Raw genomic sequence first — 19583 nt, forward strand, 5'->3', positions numbered from 1 at the left:
CGTAAACTACTGTATTTTATACTATTCAGTGTCCCTGTATGCTGGTTTGTAGGTGTTCTTCCATACCACTCTCATTACGCTTCTCTGCACACTCGCTTTCCTAACAGGGAGCTTACATACTTAAAAGGTATGGCTGGTTGATTGGAATGGCTCCAATGGTCCTCCTTTTGTTGGTCTTATTTTTTGGCTGTGGCCTCTTGCCTGAAGCTAGTGCCTTAGTCAGTTGGTTCATGCTTGCAGGGCACAGCCTGCTCGACTACATGTTTGTTGACATTACTAGTATTTTCCTCATATGTTTTTTTCCCCTCCTCAGCTCTCAAACTGCTGGGGAAGCCTCTGCTTCCTCCTAGAAGGCAGAGCTAAAGAATAAGGCAAGAGCTGCTCCACAGAACAGGAAGAAACCTTAACGCTAGGCTTTTTACAATGGAGTGGTGTTGTTATTAACCCTTTCTGTCCTGGCTTCATTTTTTAAGGACAGAAAATGAGCCTTTCCTTCTTGCTACACCCCACAACGTCCCCATTCCCCCCCCCCCCCAAACTAATACTGAGAGGTTTATGTAGAGATTTCAGAAGAAGAATAATTCTGGAAGAAACAAATAACTATACTGCTCACATAATCAACCGTTTTGATCTAACCTACAAAGCTTGCACTGTAGAAGTGCTATCATTTTAACACACTTGGGGTTGTGTTAGTTGTTGTTTTCCAGGCAATTAAAAAAACAAACAAACTAACTAGGAACTGTAGATCCTGAAAAAGTAGGCCGAAAAGAAGGAGAACTTACTCTTCCATGTGCAGCGGCACCTGAAGTACAGGATCTGCAAACAAAACGAAAAGGTCAAGGTACAAGCAATTATGCATTCTGGCCTCACATCAAGCTTACAGCCTGTAATCCAGCTGGCATCTGAGCAGGTTTTGTAGTTTGCAAGACAAGTCAGATAAGGAGTTTGTAAGAAAGAAGTTCAAACAGGAAAAATGCAGTGGAAGAGTAACCTGATTAGCAATTATATTCCACTTGCTACAATTCAGGGACTTAGCAAAAAAAAAATGAGGTCCCTGAGTTGCCACAGTTAAATGAGTTTATAATCTGCAAAACCTTTCTGTGCTGTTCCTTGGAGGTTTCGGTTCTTCATCAACATTCTTACTTTCATCTTAAAATTTGCCACTCTCTCTACACCCCGAGTTTAATCTTTAATTTGTCCATTCTTTAGACTATGTATTTACTTATTGCTTAAATTACTTTGTGAAGTGTATGAAATGAATTGTAGTAGACAAATAACAATGTTCCTTGCGCTGGAATGCAATGATCTCTCTGCCCCTTCATGGCAGCTCCCACATGATATATAACAATGCTGCAAAAATATTGCTGTATTATAATCAAGAGCAGATTGAAAGTCTTGTAAACCAACAAATTCTGCTAGCACCGCAGCATCTTAAACCAGTATGATCAACGATAATGGAATCAAAATGAGTTTTGTCACTCTTGCTCTAGTTCTTATTATCCAAATTGTTAGTTTTACTCAGAGCTGGAAAGAGTGCCGTGAGCTTTATGCATATTTTCTACATGCAAGCGAGAGAAGGTAAGACAAACATGTTGCAAACCTTAATAGCTATTTATGAGAGCAGGGTTGAGTCACGCATGGTTACTCAGCACCGGTCAGTTTATTGTGATTTTTAAAATGTCTTAAATACCATTTTAATTAATATAGATTGATAAATTCAGCAACTGTGCTATCATGCCTCACACAAAATAGAGCAATGACTACATAATATTAATGCAGTGATGAATTAAAACACTTCGATGAAATATTCATATGCGGAATATAGTCCATTTACACAAACATTCGGCAGGATTTATGTGAGCACCTGCTCCTTTAAAAAGCAGATTACTTCTTGGAAGGAAAACAAATCTATACAGCAACACTGCCTAGTGCCACAAACGATTTTCTATCAGCTTCTTTCCCCAGATAAACAAAATGATGCAAGAGCAAAGAAATAGGAGAATGAGTCCTCTTACAGGGAAACTTGGCACTGCTTTACACACTGCTTTATTTTTCACATAAGCAGGTCACTTATCTTTGACAAAAACTGCTTAGTCAGGGAGGGATTCCCATTACTGGATGCCATGACCAAAGAAGCAAACCTGTTGAATTGTTGCCTGTTGCATTATATTTTTTTAGGCACAGAAGTCTTTCCAAGAAAAGGATAAATCTCAAAACAAAATTTTCCCCACTGTCTCTTCCATTATTTGTCATACGCCAGAAAATGCATTCACTACAAAATAGTTGTGCAATGTCTTTGGACCGGTTATGCTAGAAACCTTTCACCTGGATCAGGGTCTCACTTCACTGTAGGATACTGTCTGTGCACATTAATGGTGAGCAGACTATGCATCTTTCTTGTGCCTTGATGGCATTCACTCACTTTTCAGTATGGGGAAAAATAAAGAACTTTGCTTTTCTCACACATTATGAAGCAGGCACCATTTTTATTTACGAAACTAATAGTCCTCTAGGGGGAAAAAACTTACTGATTTATTAATATTTTCAGATCCAAGAATTACCTTTTGCTAACTGGCATCTAAATATTTAATTCTGGCCATGTCTTTCCTATTCTCCTTTCTTCATTTTCTACTCTTTTATATAGTCTTTTTACCAAATGATAACAGATTACTCTCTCTCTCTCTCTCTCTCTCTCTCTCTCTCTCTCTCTCTCTCTCTCTCTCTCTCTCTCTCTCTCTCTCCCCACACACAAACACACAAACACTATAACCAGCTCAGAAGCCTCTTTATAAAGTAGAACCATATAAATTGCAGTAATAAATAATCAGAAAGCCATAGTTTTATACATTCTCCAAAATACTAAAACTACAACTTTCTCTCCTTCATTGCAGACTTTCATTCCTTCATCATATTCCTCTTCCATTTTTTTCTAAGCAAATACATTGAATAAATAGAATACTCACATACCCAATGTTTCACAAAGGAGTACAGTATATATTTATTTTCCACTATTTCTTTGTGCTGCCCTACAAAAAAAGCTAGGGACATGGTGGTTCAGTGGCTAAGACGCTGAGCTTGTTGATCAGAAAGGCCGGCAGTTCGGCGGTTCGAATCCCTAGCACTGTGTAACGGAGTGAGCTCCTGTTACCTGTCCCAGCTTCTGCCCACCTAGCAGTTCGGAAGCATGTAAAAATGCAATTGGAAAAAATAGGGACCACCTTTGGTGGGAGGGTAACAGCGTTCCGTGCCCCTTCAGCGTTTAGTCATGCTGGCCACATGACCATGGAGACGTCTTCGGACAGCGCTGGCTCTTTGGCTTTGAAAAGGAGATGAGCACTGCCCCCTAGAGTCGGGAACGACTAGCACATATGTGCGAGGGGAACCTTTACCTTTACAAAAACAGCCAAGTTTCTTTCACACAGGATAAATTCCATAGCAGTTAACATGGATAGCCAAATTTTCATATATTTCTCAATACTACCACTAGGAAGTCCTAGGATTTTATGGCATGAGTTTCTAGCATGGTCTGATGGTTTAATTACATAAAAAGCTTTCTGAAGAGATCTTGTCCAGATTAATTTGTCTGCATATAAAATAATCTTTAAATTCTGAAGTGTGCTGTCAAGTAAATGGAAGGTTTCTTTTTTATTTCCATTTTGAATGTGGAATCTTTAAGATATAAACCATACACTGCTTGAGCTATTGTCACTGAAACCATCTTCTCCAGATAATGTTGGCTAGCCCAAGGGAGTTGGGCTGGGAGAGGATGCCTGCTTGTAATCGGTAAGCCATGTTAGCTCTTTGCAACAGGCCAGGTCAAGAAAGAGAAGCAGCATGGATTCTAGGAATGCTCTTGAACATCATAAGGCAACATAATCTTGAAAGCTAGTTAGAAATTCTGTCTGCCTTATCTTATACCAAAGATAAGGAGGGCAGGACTTTTTTGAATTTCTTTCTTGTGCTTTCTATTTTCTTAGGACTAAGTTGCTCTTTTTCCTTTCTTAATGGTTCATTGTTCTTTTGCCTTTTCCCAAGGCCAGATCTACATTCAGGCAGAGACCTAGAGAGACATGTTCTCACGGCATGTTCTTGACTTGGCCTCCATATTCTTGTTGGATCTCACTTTCTGTTCTTCAGGTAAACTTCAGGAAAACACTGTTTTCTTACACAAAGCATTCAGAGACTGAGTGCATCAATAAATTTAATGTTGGAATGTGTTCTTTTACGGATGTTTCAATGTATGTATATTGTAAGCCATCAAAAGTCTTACAAATAAACAGCATACAAATGTTAGAGACAAGAGTTCAGATGGAAGCTACTGAAACCTTCAGCAAAATAGAGGAATCCCAAACAATCTGGCAGGATACTCCATCCCAGTCCATCTGACCCCTGACCTCATTAGAATTCAGTATTTGGTAGACAAGGAACATTTTCCCTCTTCATTGGGTATTTTCTAGAGCAGGGGGTCTCCAACCTTGGCAACTTTAAGCCTTTGGTGGCTGGGGAATTCTGGGAGTTGAAGTCCACCAGGCTTAAAGTTGCCAAGGTTAGAGACCCCTGTTCTAGGAGACAGTATCATCCCCCTGGTGATATTAACCTCCTTGGGTTTGCACTCTGCCATTCTCTTTTTATTTCTTTTTTTCATTTCTTTTTTTAAAAGGCATGGAATCAAGAAGAAAAGACGAGGGGAGGAAGAGAAAAGCAGGAAGAAAAATAGATTTATGAACAATATAAAAAAGTCCAATGTACCTTAAAATACTGCTGCGTATTGAAAAACCTTTTATCAATCCAAGACATCAGAATATTATTAAACTGAAATTGATGCTCGATAATTAAATGAGTAGCTGCTATAATATGAAATATAAATCCAAATTAAGGATTAACAAAGATTTTGATCTCACATAAGAATTCTTATTTAATGAATCAAACAGGAACTGATATATTAAAACATCTAACTTCAGATGCAATACAGGTCATATGAACAATTGTAATCCATGCATAGTTTACAAGTTGAACTAAATTCTCCATCAGACTTGTTCTTCAAATATGAGAGCACAAAACAGTTAGCCATCCATCTTTATGCTTTATAATAAAATGCATAAAGTGTCATGCAGCTGTTAACATATTCAGAATGAGCTTAGTATACCTTATGTGAATATAACGCTTGGTAATGTTTATACAAAAATAACTGCCTAGAAAGATAATTCTACCTTTAAAATGTTTCATTCTACAATAAATCATCTTCCAAAATTGTTGAGTTTTAAAATATTGACACCAGAAGTGGTATTCATCAAATTGTGACTAGTTCTAGAGAACTGGTAGTGGAAATTTTGAGTAGTTCAGAGAACTGGTAAATACCACCTCTGACTGGTCCCGCCCCCATCTATTCTCTGCCTCCCGAGTCTCTGCTGATTGGGAAGAAATGGAGATTTTGCAGTAACCTTCCCCTGCCATGCCCACCAAGCCACGCCCACAGATCCGGTAGTAAAATTTTTTGAATCCCACTGCTGATTGACACCAAAGATGACAAAAAACAGATCTAATTACTATATTTCCAAATTATTAAAGCAAATGAATTAAAATATTTTAGCAAAGAATACTGGAGGTAAAAGATCTTGTACTACTTTTCTCTAAGTGCAGCTTTCACAGTAACTTTAATATTTGTTTTCCATTCCTTTTCCCATTGCTGCATATCGATTGCCCTCTTTAAATTCTGCATTCATTTAATCATCATTTTTAACTTGTTTGGGTTCTGAGTTATATTGCACTAACAACTTATAAATAAGTCCCCGCTGAGGTTGGAAGCTTGTCAAATTCAGTCAAGTCTCTTAGTATTCTATCTTTTCTTTGTAGTTCCTTTTGAACTAGGTTGCTTATTTGAAGTCACCGGAATCAATAAGGTGATTCTGACCATTCTGAAGAAAGAACCTCAAAAGATTTCACCTTTGTTTTATTAATAATTAGCTCTTGCAGTACGACACTTCCCCCACCCCACCCAATGGTCATTTTTTGGGACAGTATATTCACTTAAATGAAAATAATATTACTGAAGGAAGGGAAGATAGTCTGGATTGATTTTTCCCCTACATTCCATACTTTTTCTCCTTGTTTTATGATCAGATAGGTTGAGCACTTCTGCCTTTATTAAGCCACCTTCAAGTCCTGCTCCCTCAAAAGAAACGACCCATCCATAAAGTGATACAATTAATTTGGTAACACAGATTGGAATTTCAGTCAATCAAACCTTTATTTCAAGGCCAGAGAACACAACTATAAAATACATAACCCTGTAAGTACGGCATTATTAATAAAACCTAAAAAAACCAAAAATGAGTTTTTTTTAAAAAAAAATCAGTTATAATTATAGGTTGAAATTTGGTTTTGCCAATCTACCTCCTTATTCCATTTCTTAAAAATCATAACCCTAAATCCCTTTTATCTGACCACTCACTTATTTGTCTCTGGCACTCAAGTCAATACATTGTCTTTAATTCCCACTGGAAAAATTTGAAGTACAAAGTTCACCCTTGATAAAATATTCATTTTTTACTGTTCTCTTTAGTCAGTTTTAGTTTTCTTCATCTTAAAAAGTTTCTTACTATATTTTTGAATACAGTAATTGTTCTTTAATTAAATGCATTGTTTTTTGTTAAATAAATTCCCAGATATCATTTTTTTCAGAGAAGTCCAATGTAATAATTATTAATTTCATATTCTGATATCACTTTGTATGTATTCCATTCCTAATATTAGAGAGTCCCTTGGATGAGTAACTGCAATATAATCTGCATATAATTTTAATTAATGTTCTTGATTTGCCAGCTAAATTCCTAAAATTTTATTTATCATGATCTTGGTGTTTTTGTTTTTTAAATGGACTATACTCATGGAAAAATGAGTCTCAGTTCATCTTCAGAGTTGTAAATATGAAAAGCCATTCCAAATTATCAAAGGCTTTTTCCACAACAACAAAGATCATAGCTGCTTCCTTCTTTCTCTGGTTTATCAATAGCATTCAAAAGATTGATTGATATTTCCTATTTCTAAACCACTCATTTCCCTCATAATGTATTATATTAACCCTCATGTATCAGATTGCCTTTGTGATTTAAAAGACCACTTAATCTCTTTATGAGGATTTATGTAAAAGTCAATAGAGAGAGATACATTTCTGGACACAGGTGGATTAGGGCCTTTTTTGTATATCAAGGAAATAAAATGCTTGATGTGAAGGAGAAAGAACTTGATGTTATTGTATCTCATTCATTACCTGAGTTAATGGCTTAATGAACATTTCCTGGAAGATAACATCAGAGAAAAACCATCTGGTTTTGATGATTTTCCAATAACAAAGAAAGGAGATTTAACAGTGAGTCAAATTATTATACAATATCCTTATTTTCATACACTAGAAAAATAATACTTAGGGCTATCCAATGTAGATTAGAGTCCTATATGAAAAGGGAGAGGCCAGATGTTCAGGTTACTTTTAGAACACAATATTGCTGATGTAGGTTGGGTAATTAAGAAAGTCAGCTTCACTGATTGTAGAAAGGCCTTTGTGTTGATCATGTCAAGTTGTGGTATGTGCTTAGAAAAATGGGAAACCCAAAATTTCTCATTGACCTCATATGAAACCTATGCATATGTCAGGAAGCCACAGCTCAGCCAGAGCATGGTGAAAAAAGAATGGCCCCAGGTTGGCTTATTTATTCAAATTATATGTGGAATATATATCGAGGGAAACTGGGCTTATTTATTCAAATGATATGTGGAATATATATTGAGGGAAGCTGGACTGGAAGAAGTTGAGTGTGATTTTAAAACTGAAAGAAGACACATCAGTAACCCCTGTTATGCTATGCACTACTCTTAATAGTTGAAAATGGAAAGGATCTGTAAGGTCTATTGATAAACGTCAAGGAACAGCAATCAAGAGATACATTAACACTTGGAAGAGTAGCAGTGAAGGCCCTGGGAATAATAGTTAGATGTCATCAGCCTCGGACCCTAGGTAGGGGTGGCGGGGTAGCGGTTATTGTAAAGGAAGGGCTGGAGCCGAGAGAGTTCACTGTGCCACAGATATCCGGGTGTGAGTCTCTATGTGTGAAATGGGGCCCAGGGAAACAGTTGGGCTTGCTGATTGCATCCTTGGTTCCTCGCTATGCATCAGCGGCCCTGCCAGAGCTCCTCAAGGTGATTGCCGAGATGGTGGTTGAGACCCCCAAGCTATTGATTATGGGGGATTTCAACCTGCCGTCGACAGGGGGATCATCCAAGGTAGCTCGGGAGTTCATGGCTTCCATGACAGCCATGGACCTGACCCAAATAATTCAGGGCCCCACACACGAGGGAGGCCACACCCTGGACCTTATTTTTGTCTCTGACCAGTGGAGGAGTGATCTGGGAGTAGGGGAACTAGCTATTACACCCCTGTCATGGTCAGATCACTCACTTCTTCGGCTCGACTTCCTGGGCGCTACCCCCCATCGCGGGGAGGCGGAACCGGAATGTCCTAGATGGTTCCGCCCCAGGTGCCTGATGGAACCTGATAGGTTCCAGATGGAGCTTGGGCCACTTCCTGTAGTCCTGACCCGCTCCCGGATGGAGGAACTGGTGGCCGCATGGAACAGTGCGGCTGCCGGGGCCTTAGACCGGGTTGCGCCTTTGCGGCCTCTCCTGCGGCAGCGATCCACCCAGGCCCCTTGGTTTTCCGAGGAGCTGAGGGTGATGAAGCGCCACAAGAGACGCCTGGAGAGCAGATGGAGATCTTCACGCTCTGAATCTGACTGAACACAGGTAAGAGCCTATTTACGGACCTACCTTGTGGCATTAAGAGTGGCCAAGCGTCGATACTGTGCTGCTCTTATTGCGTCCGCAGACAACCGCCCTGCCGCCCTGTTCCGGGTGACCCGCTCCCTCCTTTCACAGAGGCCGCGGGAAGCCCCTTTGCAGGGTAGAGCAGAGGAATTTGGGGAATATCTGCAGGACAAAATCGCTCAGATCCGCAGCGAGTGGGTCCCCTGCAGTGGCCTAGGAGGGACGCCAGAGGCGAGTCTTGAGGGACCATCTTGGGAGGAGTTTGACTCTGTTACTGCCGAAGATATGGACAGGTTGCGTGGTCGACTGTGAGCCACCACATGTTTACTGGACCCGTGTCCCTCCTGGCTTGTACTGGCATCCTGGGAGGTCACACGAGGCTGGCTCCAGGAGTTAGTCAATGTCTCCTTAAGAGAGGGGTTCTTGCCAGCCGTCTTAAAAGAGGCGGTGGTGAGGCCCCTACTCAAGAAGCCTTCCCTGGATCCAGCTATATTAGCTAACTATCGTCCTGTCTCCAACCTTTGCTTTTTGGCAAAGGTTGTAGAGAGTGTGGTGGCACAACAGTTCCCACGCCACTTGGATGAAATTGATTATCTAGACCCACGCCAGTCCGGTTTCCGGCCCGGCCACAGCACGGAGACGGCTTTGGTCGCGTTGGTGGATGATCTCTGGAGGGCCAGAGATGGGGGTTGTTCCTCCATCCTGGTCCTATTAGATCTCTCGGCTGCTTTTGATACCATCAACCATGGTATCCTATTGCGCCGTCTAGAGGGGTTGGGGGTGAGGGGTACCGTTTTGCGGTGGTTCTCCTCCTACCTCTCTGGCCGAGCGCAATGTGTGCTGACGGGGGGGGGCAGAGGTTGACCCTGAGGCCGCTCACTTGTGGGGTGCCGCAGGGGTCGGTCCTCTCGCCTCTCCTGTTCAACATATATATGAAGCCGCTGGGTGAGATCATTCGCGGTTTTGGGGTTGAGTACCATCTGTACGCTGACGATACTCAGCTGTACATATCTACCCCGAACCACCCCAACGAGGCCGTCGAAATGTTGTCCCGGTGCCTGGAGGCCGTACGGGTCTGGATGGGCAGTAACAGACTCAAACTCAACCCCTCCAAGACGGAGTGGCTGTGGTTACCGGCGCCCTGGTTCAACCAGTGGGCTCTATCACTGGCCATTGGGGGCGAACAGCTGGCCCCCGTGGAGCGGGCGCGCAATTTGGGCGTCCTCCTGGATGCCCAGCTGTCAATGGATGACCATGTGACGGCCGTGGCAAAGGGGGCGTTCCACCAGGTTCGCTTGGTGCGCCAATTGCGCCCCCTATTGGACCAGGGCGCCCTGCGCACAGTCACTCATGCACTGGTGACGTCCCGACTGGACTATTGCAATGCTCTCTACATGGGGCTTCCCTTGAGATGCACCCGAAGGCTGCAGTTGGTCCAGAACGCGGCCGCGCGGGCAATTATGGGAGGTACCAGATACTCCCATGTAACACCTCTCCTGCGCGGGCTGGACTGGCTACCTGTGGCTTTTCGGGTGCGTTTCAAGGTATTGACTATCATTTTTAAAGCGCTCCATGGCTCAGGACCTAGCTACCTGCGGGATCGCATCCTGCCCCATACATCCCTGCGGCCGATTCGCTCTCACAGGGAGGGACTCCTCTGGGTGCCATCCACTAGGCAGTGCCAGCGGGCAACGCCCAGGAGTAGGGCCTTCTCTGTGATGGGCCCGACCCTTTGGAATGACCTCCCCCCCGACATTAGAATAACGACCGATCTCCGCTCTTTCCGTAACAAACTAAAGACCCACCTGTTCAATTTAGCTGGCCTGGCCTAACTGTAACTTTTGTGTCCCTCTAGCCTGTATTTTTTAAATTTTAAATGTTTAGGGATAAATTTTATAGGTTGTTTTAATTTTTAACTATAATGTACAGCCTACCATATAATTTGTTTTAATGGGTATTTATAATTATCTAAGTTTGTATATTGTTTTATTGTGGTCTGTACACCGCCCCGAGTCCCTTTGGGGAGAGGGGGCGGTCTATAAATTAAATAAATTAAATTAAATTAAATTAAATTAAATTAATTAAATTAAATTATACCTACAAAGCTCAGAATCATGGAGGAAGTGGCTTTCTCTATGACACTCTATGGAAGTGAAAGTTGGACTTCCAAGAAACAGAATAGAAAAAAAAAAGTATTGATGCTTTTGAACTTTAGTATTGAAAAATAGTCAGAACCCCATGGATAGCCAAGAAGACAAATAAATGGATCACTGAATATTAAAGATAAAGGTTTCCCTGTCCAATCGTGTCTGACTTTAGGAGTGATACTCATCTCTGTTTCTTAGTTGAGGGAGCCAATGTTGTCTGAAGACATTTCCGTGCCGAGGTGCATGGAATGCTGTTATCTTCCCATCGAAGTGGTACCTATTTATCTGCTTGCATTTGCATGCTTTTAATTTATTTATTTATTTATTTATTTATTTATTTATTTATTTATTTATTTATTTATTTATTAAACTTCTAGACCGCCCCCTCTCCCCAAAGGGACGCGGGGCGGTGTACAGGTACAAATTTAAAAACCATACACTCGATAATATACATAACTAAAATTGAATTAAATATCCCCTGTACAAATTTATAAGAATTAAAAACTTAAACCTTAGAACCAAACCATAAAGTTTAAAAATACAAACTGAGGTGGGAAGGCTGGAATTAGGCCAGGCCGGCTAGATTTTAAACTGCTAGGTGGGCAGGAGCCGGAGCAATAGGAGCTCACCCCGTTGCAAAGCGCTCATATCTCAAACCTGGTCTGTCAGCTTTCCAGCTGAGAAGCTCAGTATCTTTAACTGCTGAGTTCATTGTGCCCCCAAATAATATAATACAATACAATGTTGAGGCCAAAAAACTTTATAAGCACATTCTCTTTCTATTTGTTATTCCCCGAGGTTTGGGGGAACAGAGAACACTTTCTTAACCTACTGTTGCATTTCAGGCTTTCCAAGGAGTATTATGGGGAAAGATTTCACTGCTTTTTCACATCTGCATCTTGTTTTGTCACTGTTAATAATTGCTGCCTTTTAAAAGGTTATAAAGTAAGGACCACTGCTAATATTCCCACTCTATCCCTGCTATTTGTTTTTACTTAAATATTTTAGAAAATTGATATCCAATAATTATATTTCAGTTCTTATGGTTCTATTAAGTAACAAAGGGAGTATTCTTTTCCATAACAAAACCAACTCCCAGCCTGTATTCATTGTCATCTTCCTGTCAATTCACTCAACAGTTAGATGTTTCAAACAGATCAATATTACATAGAAAAGTAAATAACAATGTTCATTCAAAGGAAACTCTGTAAACAAGGCATGAAGAGTTCAGTTTAAAGATTTGTTTTTGAGTGTGTGTGTGTGTGTGTGTGTGTGTGTGTGTGCACCTTGACTCAGTTTTTTTTTTACTCCTGGTGACTGCTTACACTAATTCCCACAGTTTTATTGGCAAGGATTTTCAGAAATGGCTTGCCATTGCCTCCTTTGTAAAGCTGAGAGTCAGTGACTGGCTCAAAGCCACCCAGCTGGCTTTGTGCCCTAGGCAAGTCTAGAACTCATGGTCTCCTGTTTTTTACTAGTATTATATATTTTAAACTGTTTCATTGTAACATAAAAATGCAGGAAAAAAATATAGAAAACTAAGTGGAAAAAGAAAAGAAAAAAGTGTTAAGAGAAAGAATAAAAAAGGGGGCACTTCCGACGTTTTACAATGCAGTAAAATATAAAACCCCTTTTGCTTTACATTTCAAACCATTTCTCTAATAACAAAATCATTCTAAGGACCCAAAGTTTTATTTTTTATTTTTAGTTTCAAGCAAAAAGTCCAGAAGTGGTTTCCAAGTAGGGTCTCTCCGTTTCTACCCTAGTGCCTAGACTACTACACCAAACTGGCTTTCACAAGCAGCTGTCTAGTCCAGCAATATTTTTCAGACGCTAGGCAATCTACTTCTCTAGGAAGTTTTTAATTATAACCATTACCCATCTTAAATTTAGAAGCCTTCTTCTCTTTGGCTGAAAGCAGTTGGTTTTCAAAACTCTATTGGTTTAAATTATTTAACTATCATTGGTAATAAACAGAAAATAACCTAGTCTTATAAGCTTACAGATTTGTTTAATTCCATATCCATGATTCCTAGTGGTAAAATCTCTATGTTAATGGGATGCTTTCAGTAGTGGGATTCAATTTCTTTTACTACCAGTTCAGTGGGCGTGGCTTGGTGGGCGTGCCAGGGAAGGATACTGTAAAATCCCCATTCCCACCCCACTCCAGGGGAAGGTTAGTGCAAAATTCCCATTTCCTCCCAATCAGCTGGGATTCGGGAGGCAGAGAATAGAAGGGGCGGGGCCAGTCAGAGGTGGAATTTACCAGTTCTCCGAACTACTCAAAATTTCCGCTACCTGCTGAATACCACCTCTGGTTCCTTTGTGAAGATATACTTAAAGTTTCCCTAAATATACCACTAAGTATGCCATGAGTTCTAATATTAAAGAGGAAGAAAGAAAATGGATAGTGATTCATTTTTTCCAAACCTGTCATAGTTGTATTAATGGCAATCCTGGTCATTATTATTGGTTTTCTCAACTCAGCCCAGTTCCAAATGTTAGCTGTTCCTCAAATCGGGCAAACCCTTTTGACTGCTTCTTATAATATCCTTTCTGAGAAGGGTGTTTTCAGCTGACTGTGATATCCAGACCCCCAAAGTGGCACTTCATATTTTGTTTTCAATTCCTTTCCTAAAGATTAGATAAAAAGGCTGTTTGTTATCCTTGGCTTATTGAGGGCAACAAGCAATAGGGGTTTACAAAGCTTGTTATTATTATGGTTGGCCACAGTCATCCCAATGTTGGTTTGGATTTGGCATTTTTGTCTAAGAAGTGCTTCCCAAGGACCTGCGATAGGCAGATGTTGATGAATAATATTAAAGGTTTTGTTGCAAGATGTAAGCTGTTCTAAGTGAAGTTGCAGGTCTTTGCATTTTGTGATTATCACTATCCAATTAATTGTAGTTTCTCCATTCTCTACTTATCTGCTGGCATCCCTCTACACAGAGCTGGAGGAATTTACTAGAAGGATGAAGCTATAAGAATTCTAGGAAGTCCTTTACTTTAAAATGAGGTACCATATTTTTCAGATATAAGACGCTCCAGAGTACAAGTTATAACTATAAGTTATACCAAATCTCTCCTTTTTTTAAAAAAAAATGTTTTTTTATCTAGCCACTGCCTTCATGTCATCTGCTGTTACTTCTTATGAGCATTTTCTCAAGATAAAATAATACAATAAGATTTCTACAATTACAATGCATTTATTTACTTATTTGTTTATCCACCTTTATTATTTTTATAAATAATTCGGGGGGGGGGGGACATACCTAATATTCTTTCCTTTTCCTATTTTCCCCCACAACAACCCTGAGGTGGACTGGGCTAAGAGTTGACTGACCCAGTTGATTTTCATGCCCAAGGCAGGACTAGAACTCCCAGACTTCCTGTTTCAAGCCTGGTGCCTTAACCAGTAGACCAAACTGGCTGTAATATTTTGAGAATGTTAATATATTAAATTATATTTTGAGAATAACCTCTACTGCATATTGATGTAATTTTTAAATTGTTATAAGCCACCCATCTAATTTTTATAAATAAATGAACCCCGATGTAGAGTTTGTCATTTTCACAGTTGCTACTGTCAGCCTTTTAATAAACAGCTGATAAGTGAAAAGCTTCAAGTGAATTTTCATGTTAATCCTAGCCAGATAAACCATTATCTACCAATATATGAAAAAAAATTCTTGAATATCACTCCATTTTATGTTCATTAGTTAATTTTGGAGGACATAGTCCTTTTCAGCCTGAACAATTTAGTAACACTTAGAAACAAGATCAAAATTATAGCACCAAAGCTAATACCAATGTGAGTTTACTTACTTTCTTTCCTTGTGAAAACTGTTTATTTCTTTGCTTCCCGTTTTCAACCCATTCTAGGCCATTTGGAGACACTCAGATGGGTGAACTATGTTTCCGGAGGTTTTTGGAAAACCAATAATCATATGCCTTAATTAGATAATCTTTATTAGAATTTGTTGGGCAAAGAATTCTAAAAAACTAATGAGACATACATTTTCTTAATGGAAATGACGTGTACTTCTGCAGAATTTGTTCTTCTGTATTTTTAATTATTCTAATTTAAATGTCGTTTTCTGGGACTGAATTTAAGCTACCATGTTGTCTATACTTTCAAAGACAATTCTCCTGCCAAATGGATCTCTCTTTTTTTTAAATTGACCTTACATGATTTTGATAATAAGTTGTATATCAGCTGGAAAATCAACAACTGCACCTTTGAGTTCTTTAAAAACTCCAGGGCGTATGCCATCTGGACAAAGTAACTTGTTAATTTTTAATTTGTCACTTACACACACACACAAATGAAACAGTTCTGTTCTAGGTCTGACAAATTAAAAATTAACAACTTTGTAACTAATTAATAATTAAAAGCCTCCGATGTCTGATGGGGGTGTGTGAATAAATCATGATATCAATTTTTTTTCCTCCAACCCATATTGCATATTCTGCCAAAACATCAAATCTGTCTTAATTCTAATCCTTGCTTCTTGACAATAATTTTGATTATGTTTTGTGCACCAATAAACCCATTAAACCCTGCATGCCCCTGTCTTTGATTCTTGGTCCCACCACAGCAGGATAGGATTAAACTTTGGCAATTATTGTTGATAGACAGATCAATTATAAACAATGAGAAAGCATTACATTCAATATTTTATTTCTCCCTTTTGGTCAGAAATGAGTGGAGGAGATTTTGCAAATATTACAAGGCTTTTTTTTAGGGTTCTGGAATTATGGAATTACAGTCCATAGCTTTGATAACATAAACAAAAGTGTAGCTTTAAATGTCTAAGACTCTTGAGTGAAGATCGTGATCAGTCTTCTTCAGAAACAAAGTCCATCAAGCTTTGCCTCTCCAATGACAATTATAAAACAGCTGCTCCTCTAAATTGTGGCAGTGCTAAAGTTTAAGATCGTATGGTGTTAAGAATTGGTATCTGGGTTTTCTTGTATTCCCCTCAACTGTTGTTTTTGAAGACTCTACGCCTGAGATAGGAGTTATCCCTTTTCATTCTTGTAAAAATCTTGGAAGCTTGTCAATGCTTCTATATCAGCCATTCTGGAATACAGTCTAAACATTGGAGCTAGTCTAATGAAGGAAATATTTTCCCCCAACCTACCTTCATATTTCCAGATTGATTATGTTTACCTCTTCCTATCAAAAGATACTATTGTTGTTGTTAGTAGTGACAGATTCAGGTAAGAAAATAAAAATTGGTTCAAAATTCAGTTTGATCCAAGTAGAGATTAAACAAGATTTAATTAAGCTTTTACCAGAATTGCTATGGTCAACGGTATCTCATAGTTTTGCATTAAATGTCAGTAGCAAGCTTATTTCATGCTGTGTCCTCAATCAAGAAATGTATGAAGCCAGAACACAGAAATGCTTTTAAAAGGAGTTTTAGCATAATTATCCCATCAAGGTCTTTTTCATGCACAAAATTGGCTTTCTTGTATATGGAGCCAAACAAATAGGCATTAAGTATCTTACAATACATCAATTGAGAAGGCTGTGTTCAGATAGGGATCTAAAAGAATATTTCAAATGCAATAACATTTTAAAAATAAAACTGGATTATCCAGTCTGACTGTTCTGATCAACCAAAGACATTTTCGCAAGACATTTGCTCTGAAGCTAATGGTTCCTCTGTATACATGTCAATGTACTTCCCTGTTTCCATCTATCTTACCACACTTCTCCAGGGAGACTGGTAGTTGGAGCTAGACCAGAGAGTAACACAAGTTACTTTCTGTGCCGTGACTGCTTGTTCTGGGTTGGGAAGAAATTGCTCTTGCATTCTTGTGCTGCTTTTTCCCAGCCCCCCAAATAGCAACTTCCTGGATGGAGAACAAGCAAGAAGCAGCATTTTCTCTGCTGCAAGGGCTATCTATATAGACAGCTCACTCCCCACTTTTCCTTTCACCACTGAGATTCCCTCCCCCACATTTACACTGGAAGAGGGAGATGTCAGCCCTTAGAGGTAATCCAGATAAGAAGTGCCAACTGTAAGTCCTAACACTGCCTTTATTGTAAAGTTATAGCAACAGAATTTTGCAAGTCTGAAAGTACAAGTAGTCCTTGGCTTATAACAGTTCATTTAGTAAAACGTTACAACGGCACTGAAAAAAGTGGCTTATGATCGTTTTTCACAGTTACGAGCTTTGCAGCATCCCCAGGATCAGGTGATCTAAAGTCAGATGCTTGGCACCTGGTTCACGTTTACGACGGTACTAGTAGATTGAGGTCATGTGATCCCCTTTTGCAACCTTCTGACAAGCAAAGTCAATGGAGAAGCCAGAGTCACTTAACAACTGGGTTACTAACTTATCAGCTGCAGTGATTCACGTAACAACTCAGGCAAGAAAGGTTGTGAAATGGGGTGGGGGGGTGGAAACTAACTTAACGAATGTCTCACTTAGCAACAGAAATTTTAGGGCTCAATTATGGTCGTAAGGCGAGGACTATCTGTACATTTCTTTCCCCCTCCCTCCTCCTTTACAGCTCAAGAAACTAGGGATGATCCTTCTGAGGCGATGGCCACACCCTCATTGCTTCTGTGGGCTAAATTGCCTCTTATCTGACTCTGTGGTTCTTCCTGCTCCTTCTCTCAAGGAAATTCTCCCAGACCATTATTGAAGGTGTCTACGGAAGTTGTTTCATCCTTTCTTGTTGCAACCATTGTGTCCAGTGCTTTCTCTTTCAAACTTTTCTCTATTCTTTCTTTTTTCTGGAAGACCAGGATGGGATTGGGGTTCAAACAATGAACACTACATAGTAAACTCTGCCCTTTTTGAAAGCGCCCTGTGACGTAGCACCAGTGGTGGGTTCCGGATCCTGGTGCAACCGGTACGGTGCAATAGGGCCTGGCAGCCACCACATGAACGCACACAGTGCGCGCGCACATGCTCGCAGCACGTGCATGTGTCCTTACCTCCTGCGACACTCCGTGACGCTCCAGCTGCTCGGCGGAGCATCGTGCAAGCGCCGTATGCTGCACGTGTGTGCGCAGATAGCCTGTTTCCTTCAAATACAGGTAAGGAACGAGGGAGGGCGGGTGGGCCCTCTGGAGCACCATATTGGAACGGTACCCGGTGCCTCCCAGAAAGCACCGGTATGCCCGTACCGGGGCGTAACGCCTGCAACCCACCACTGCATAGCACACAAGGATAAAAGGGGAGAGAATTTGCTCAGTGTTTTCCTCATTTTGGCAAATGCTTCAGATTCTACAAAAGCTGGGGTTGTGGGGGAGATTTCACTTCCAAATTCTTACTGCTCTTGATGTAAGATGCTTACTAATTGTCTCAGGGTCACTCATGCTCATATTTTCTCAGCTCAAAGCTAATTATGTTATTTTGGCACAGAGGCAAAAAGTCCCAGAAGCATCCATATTCATATGCAATAAGTCAAATTAGCAGCAATTTTCTATCTCTTCAAGATATTGCAAATCGCAATGGGCTTTTAGTATCATTGTTAGCAATAAGTTCAAGATGTTTTCTCAGTGGAATCTCTTGCCTCTTATTCTTTCTCAGCACAGAAATAAAACCAGGAATATTCAAATCACATCTATATTGCTATAGTGAGCAAATCAATAAGTAATATATTGCCTAACAAATTTAAGCTATTTCCAGGAAAATTTCTTCTGGAAGAACAGATGACAGCTTGACTATTTATTATGGATTTATAAACAAGAGTGTTCTAGCTCACTAATCAATACTCAATAGAGCAGCTTGGAACTCAAAATTATTCAATAGTTTTTAGCAGTACACTGAGACTGTGCTAACAAATATCTTTATAATGCCTGTATCAAATGTTTTAAACTTTAATTCTCACGCATTAAGAGCAGGCCCACAAGGTTGGTGGCAAGGAATCGGAAGGATCAAAATATGTGGAAGGGCCATAATTCCCTCCTCTTATCTTATTAATAATCTGGCAGCTCGTTTTCAGCAATTCTGGTTGGGTTTTTTTTAAAAAAAGCTTTAAATGTTTATTAATATTAAATATACTTGCAGATGAGAAGTAATGTGCAAATTACAACACCCAGTTTTACATAGCCTTCAATTCCGAATTAACTTATTGGAAACTAAGGATCATTAAAGTCAGTACAGGTAGTCCTCGACTTACAACAATACAACTTTGATTCCTCAACGTTACAACGGCACTGAAAAAAGTGATTTACACTTAATGACCATCTTACCATCCCCATGATCACATGATCAAGGTTTGGGTGCTTGGCAACTGGCATGTATTTATGATGGTTGCATGTCCTGGGCATCATGCCTTTTGTGACCTACTGATAAGCAAAGTCAATGGTGAAGCCAGTAACAATCATATTACTAACTTAACATCTGCAGTGATTCACTTAACAATTGTGCCAAAAAAAGGTTGTAAATGGGGCAAAACTCACTTAACAACTGTCTTACTAAGCAACAAAAATTTTGGGCTTATTGTAGTAATAAGTCGAGGACTACCTGTACTACCTACTTTTGAATAATTGTATCCTTACTTTCTACTTTAGGGTGGCATCCTTTGAACAGACTCCAACAACCAAATAGCAATTTTCTTCCTCTCCACAGTCTCCCTTACCCACATGT

The 19583-nt window shown here is 39.9% G+C and overlaps 1 protein-coding gene across 2 annotated transcripts in view; it reads right to left on the reverse strand.

The window, feature by feature from the left end:
• Window positions 1-19583, reverse strand: part of ERN1 (endoplasmic reticulum to nucleus signaling 1) — a 91287-nt gene that overhangs the window by 38948 nt on the left and 32756 nt on the right. For both annotated transcript variants that reach the window (XM_081933608.1, XM_081933607.1), the window contains exon 3: window positions 783-816. In XM_081933608.1, coding sequence (XP_081789734.1) covers window positions 783-816 — 34 coding nt within the window. The remainder of the gene's footprint in view (window positions 1-782; window positions 817-19583) is intronic.

The sequence above is a fragment of the Natrix helvetica genome (assembly GCF_964273705.1).
Source record: "Natrix helvetica genome assembly, chromosome: 1".
NCBI classification, from domain to species: Eukaryota; Metazoa; Chordata; class Lepidosauria; order Squamata; family Natricidae; genus Natrix; species Natrix helvetica.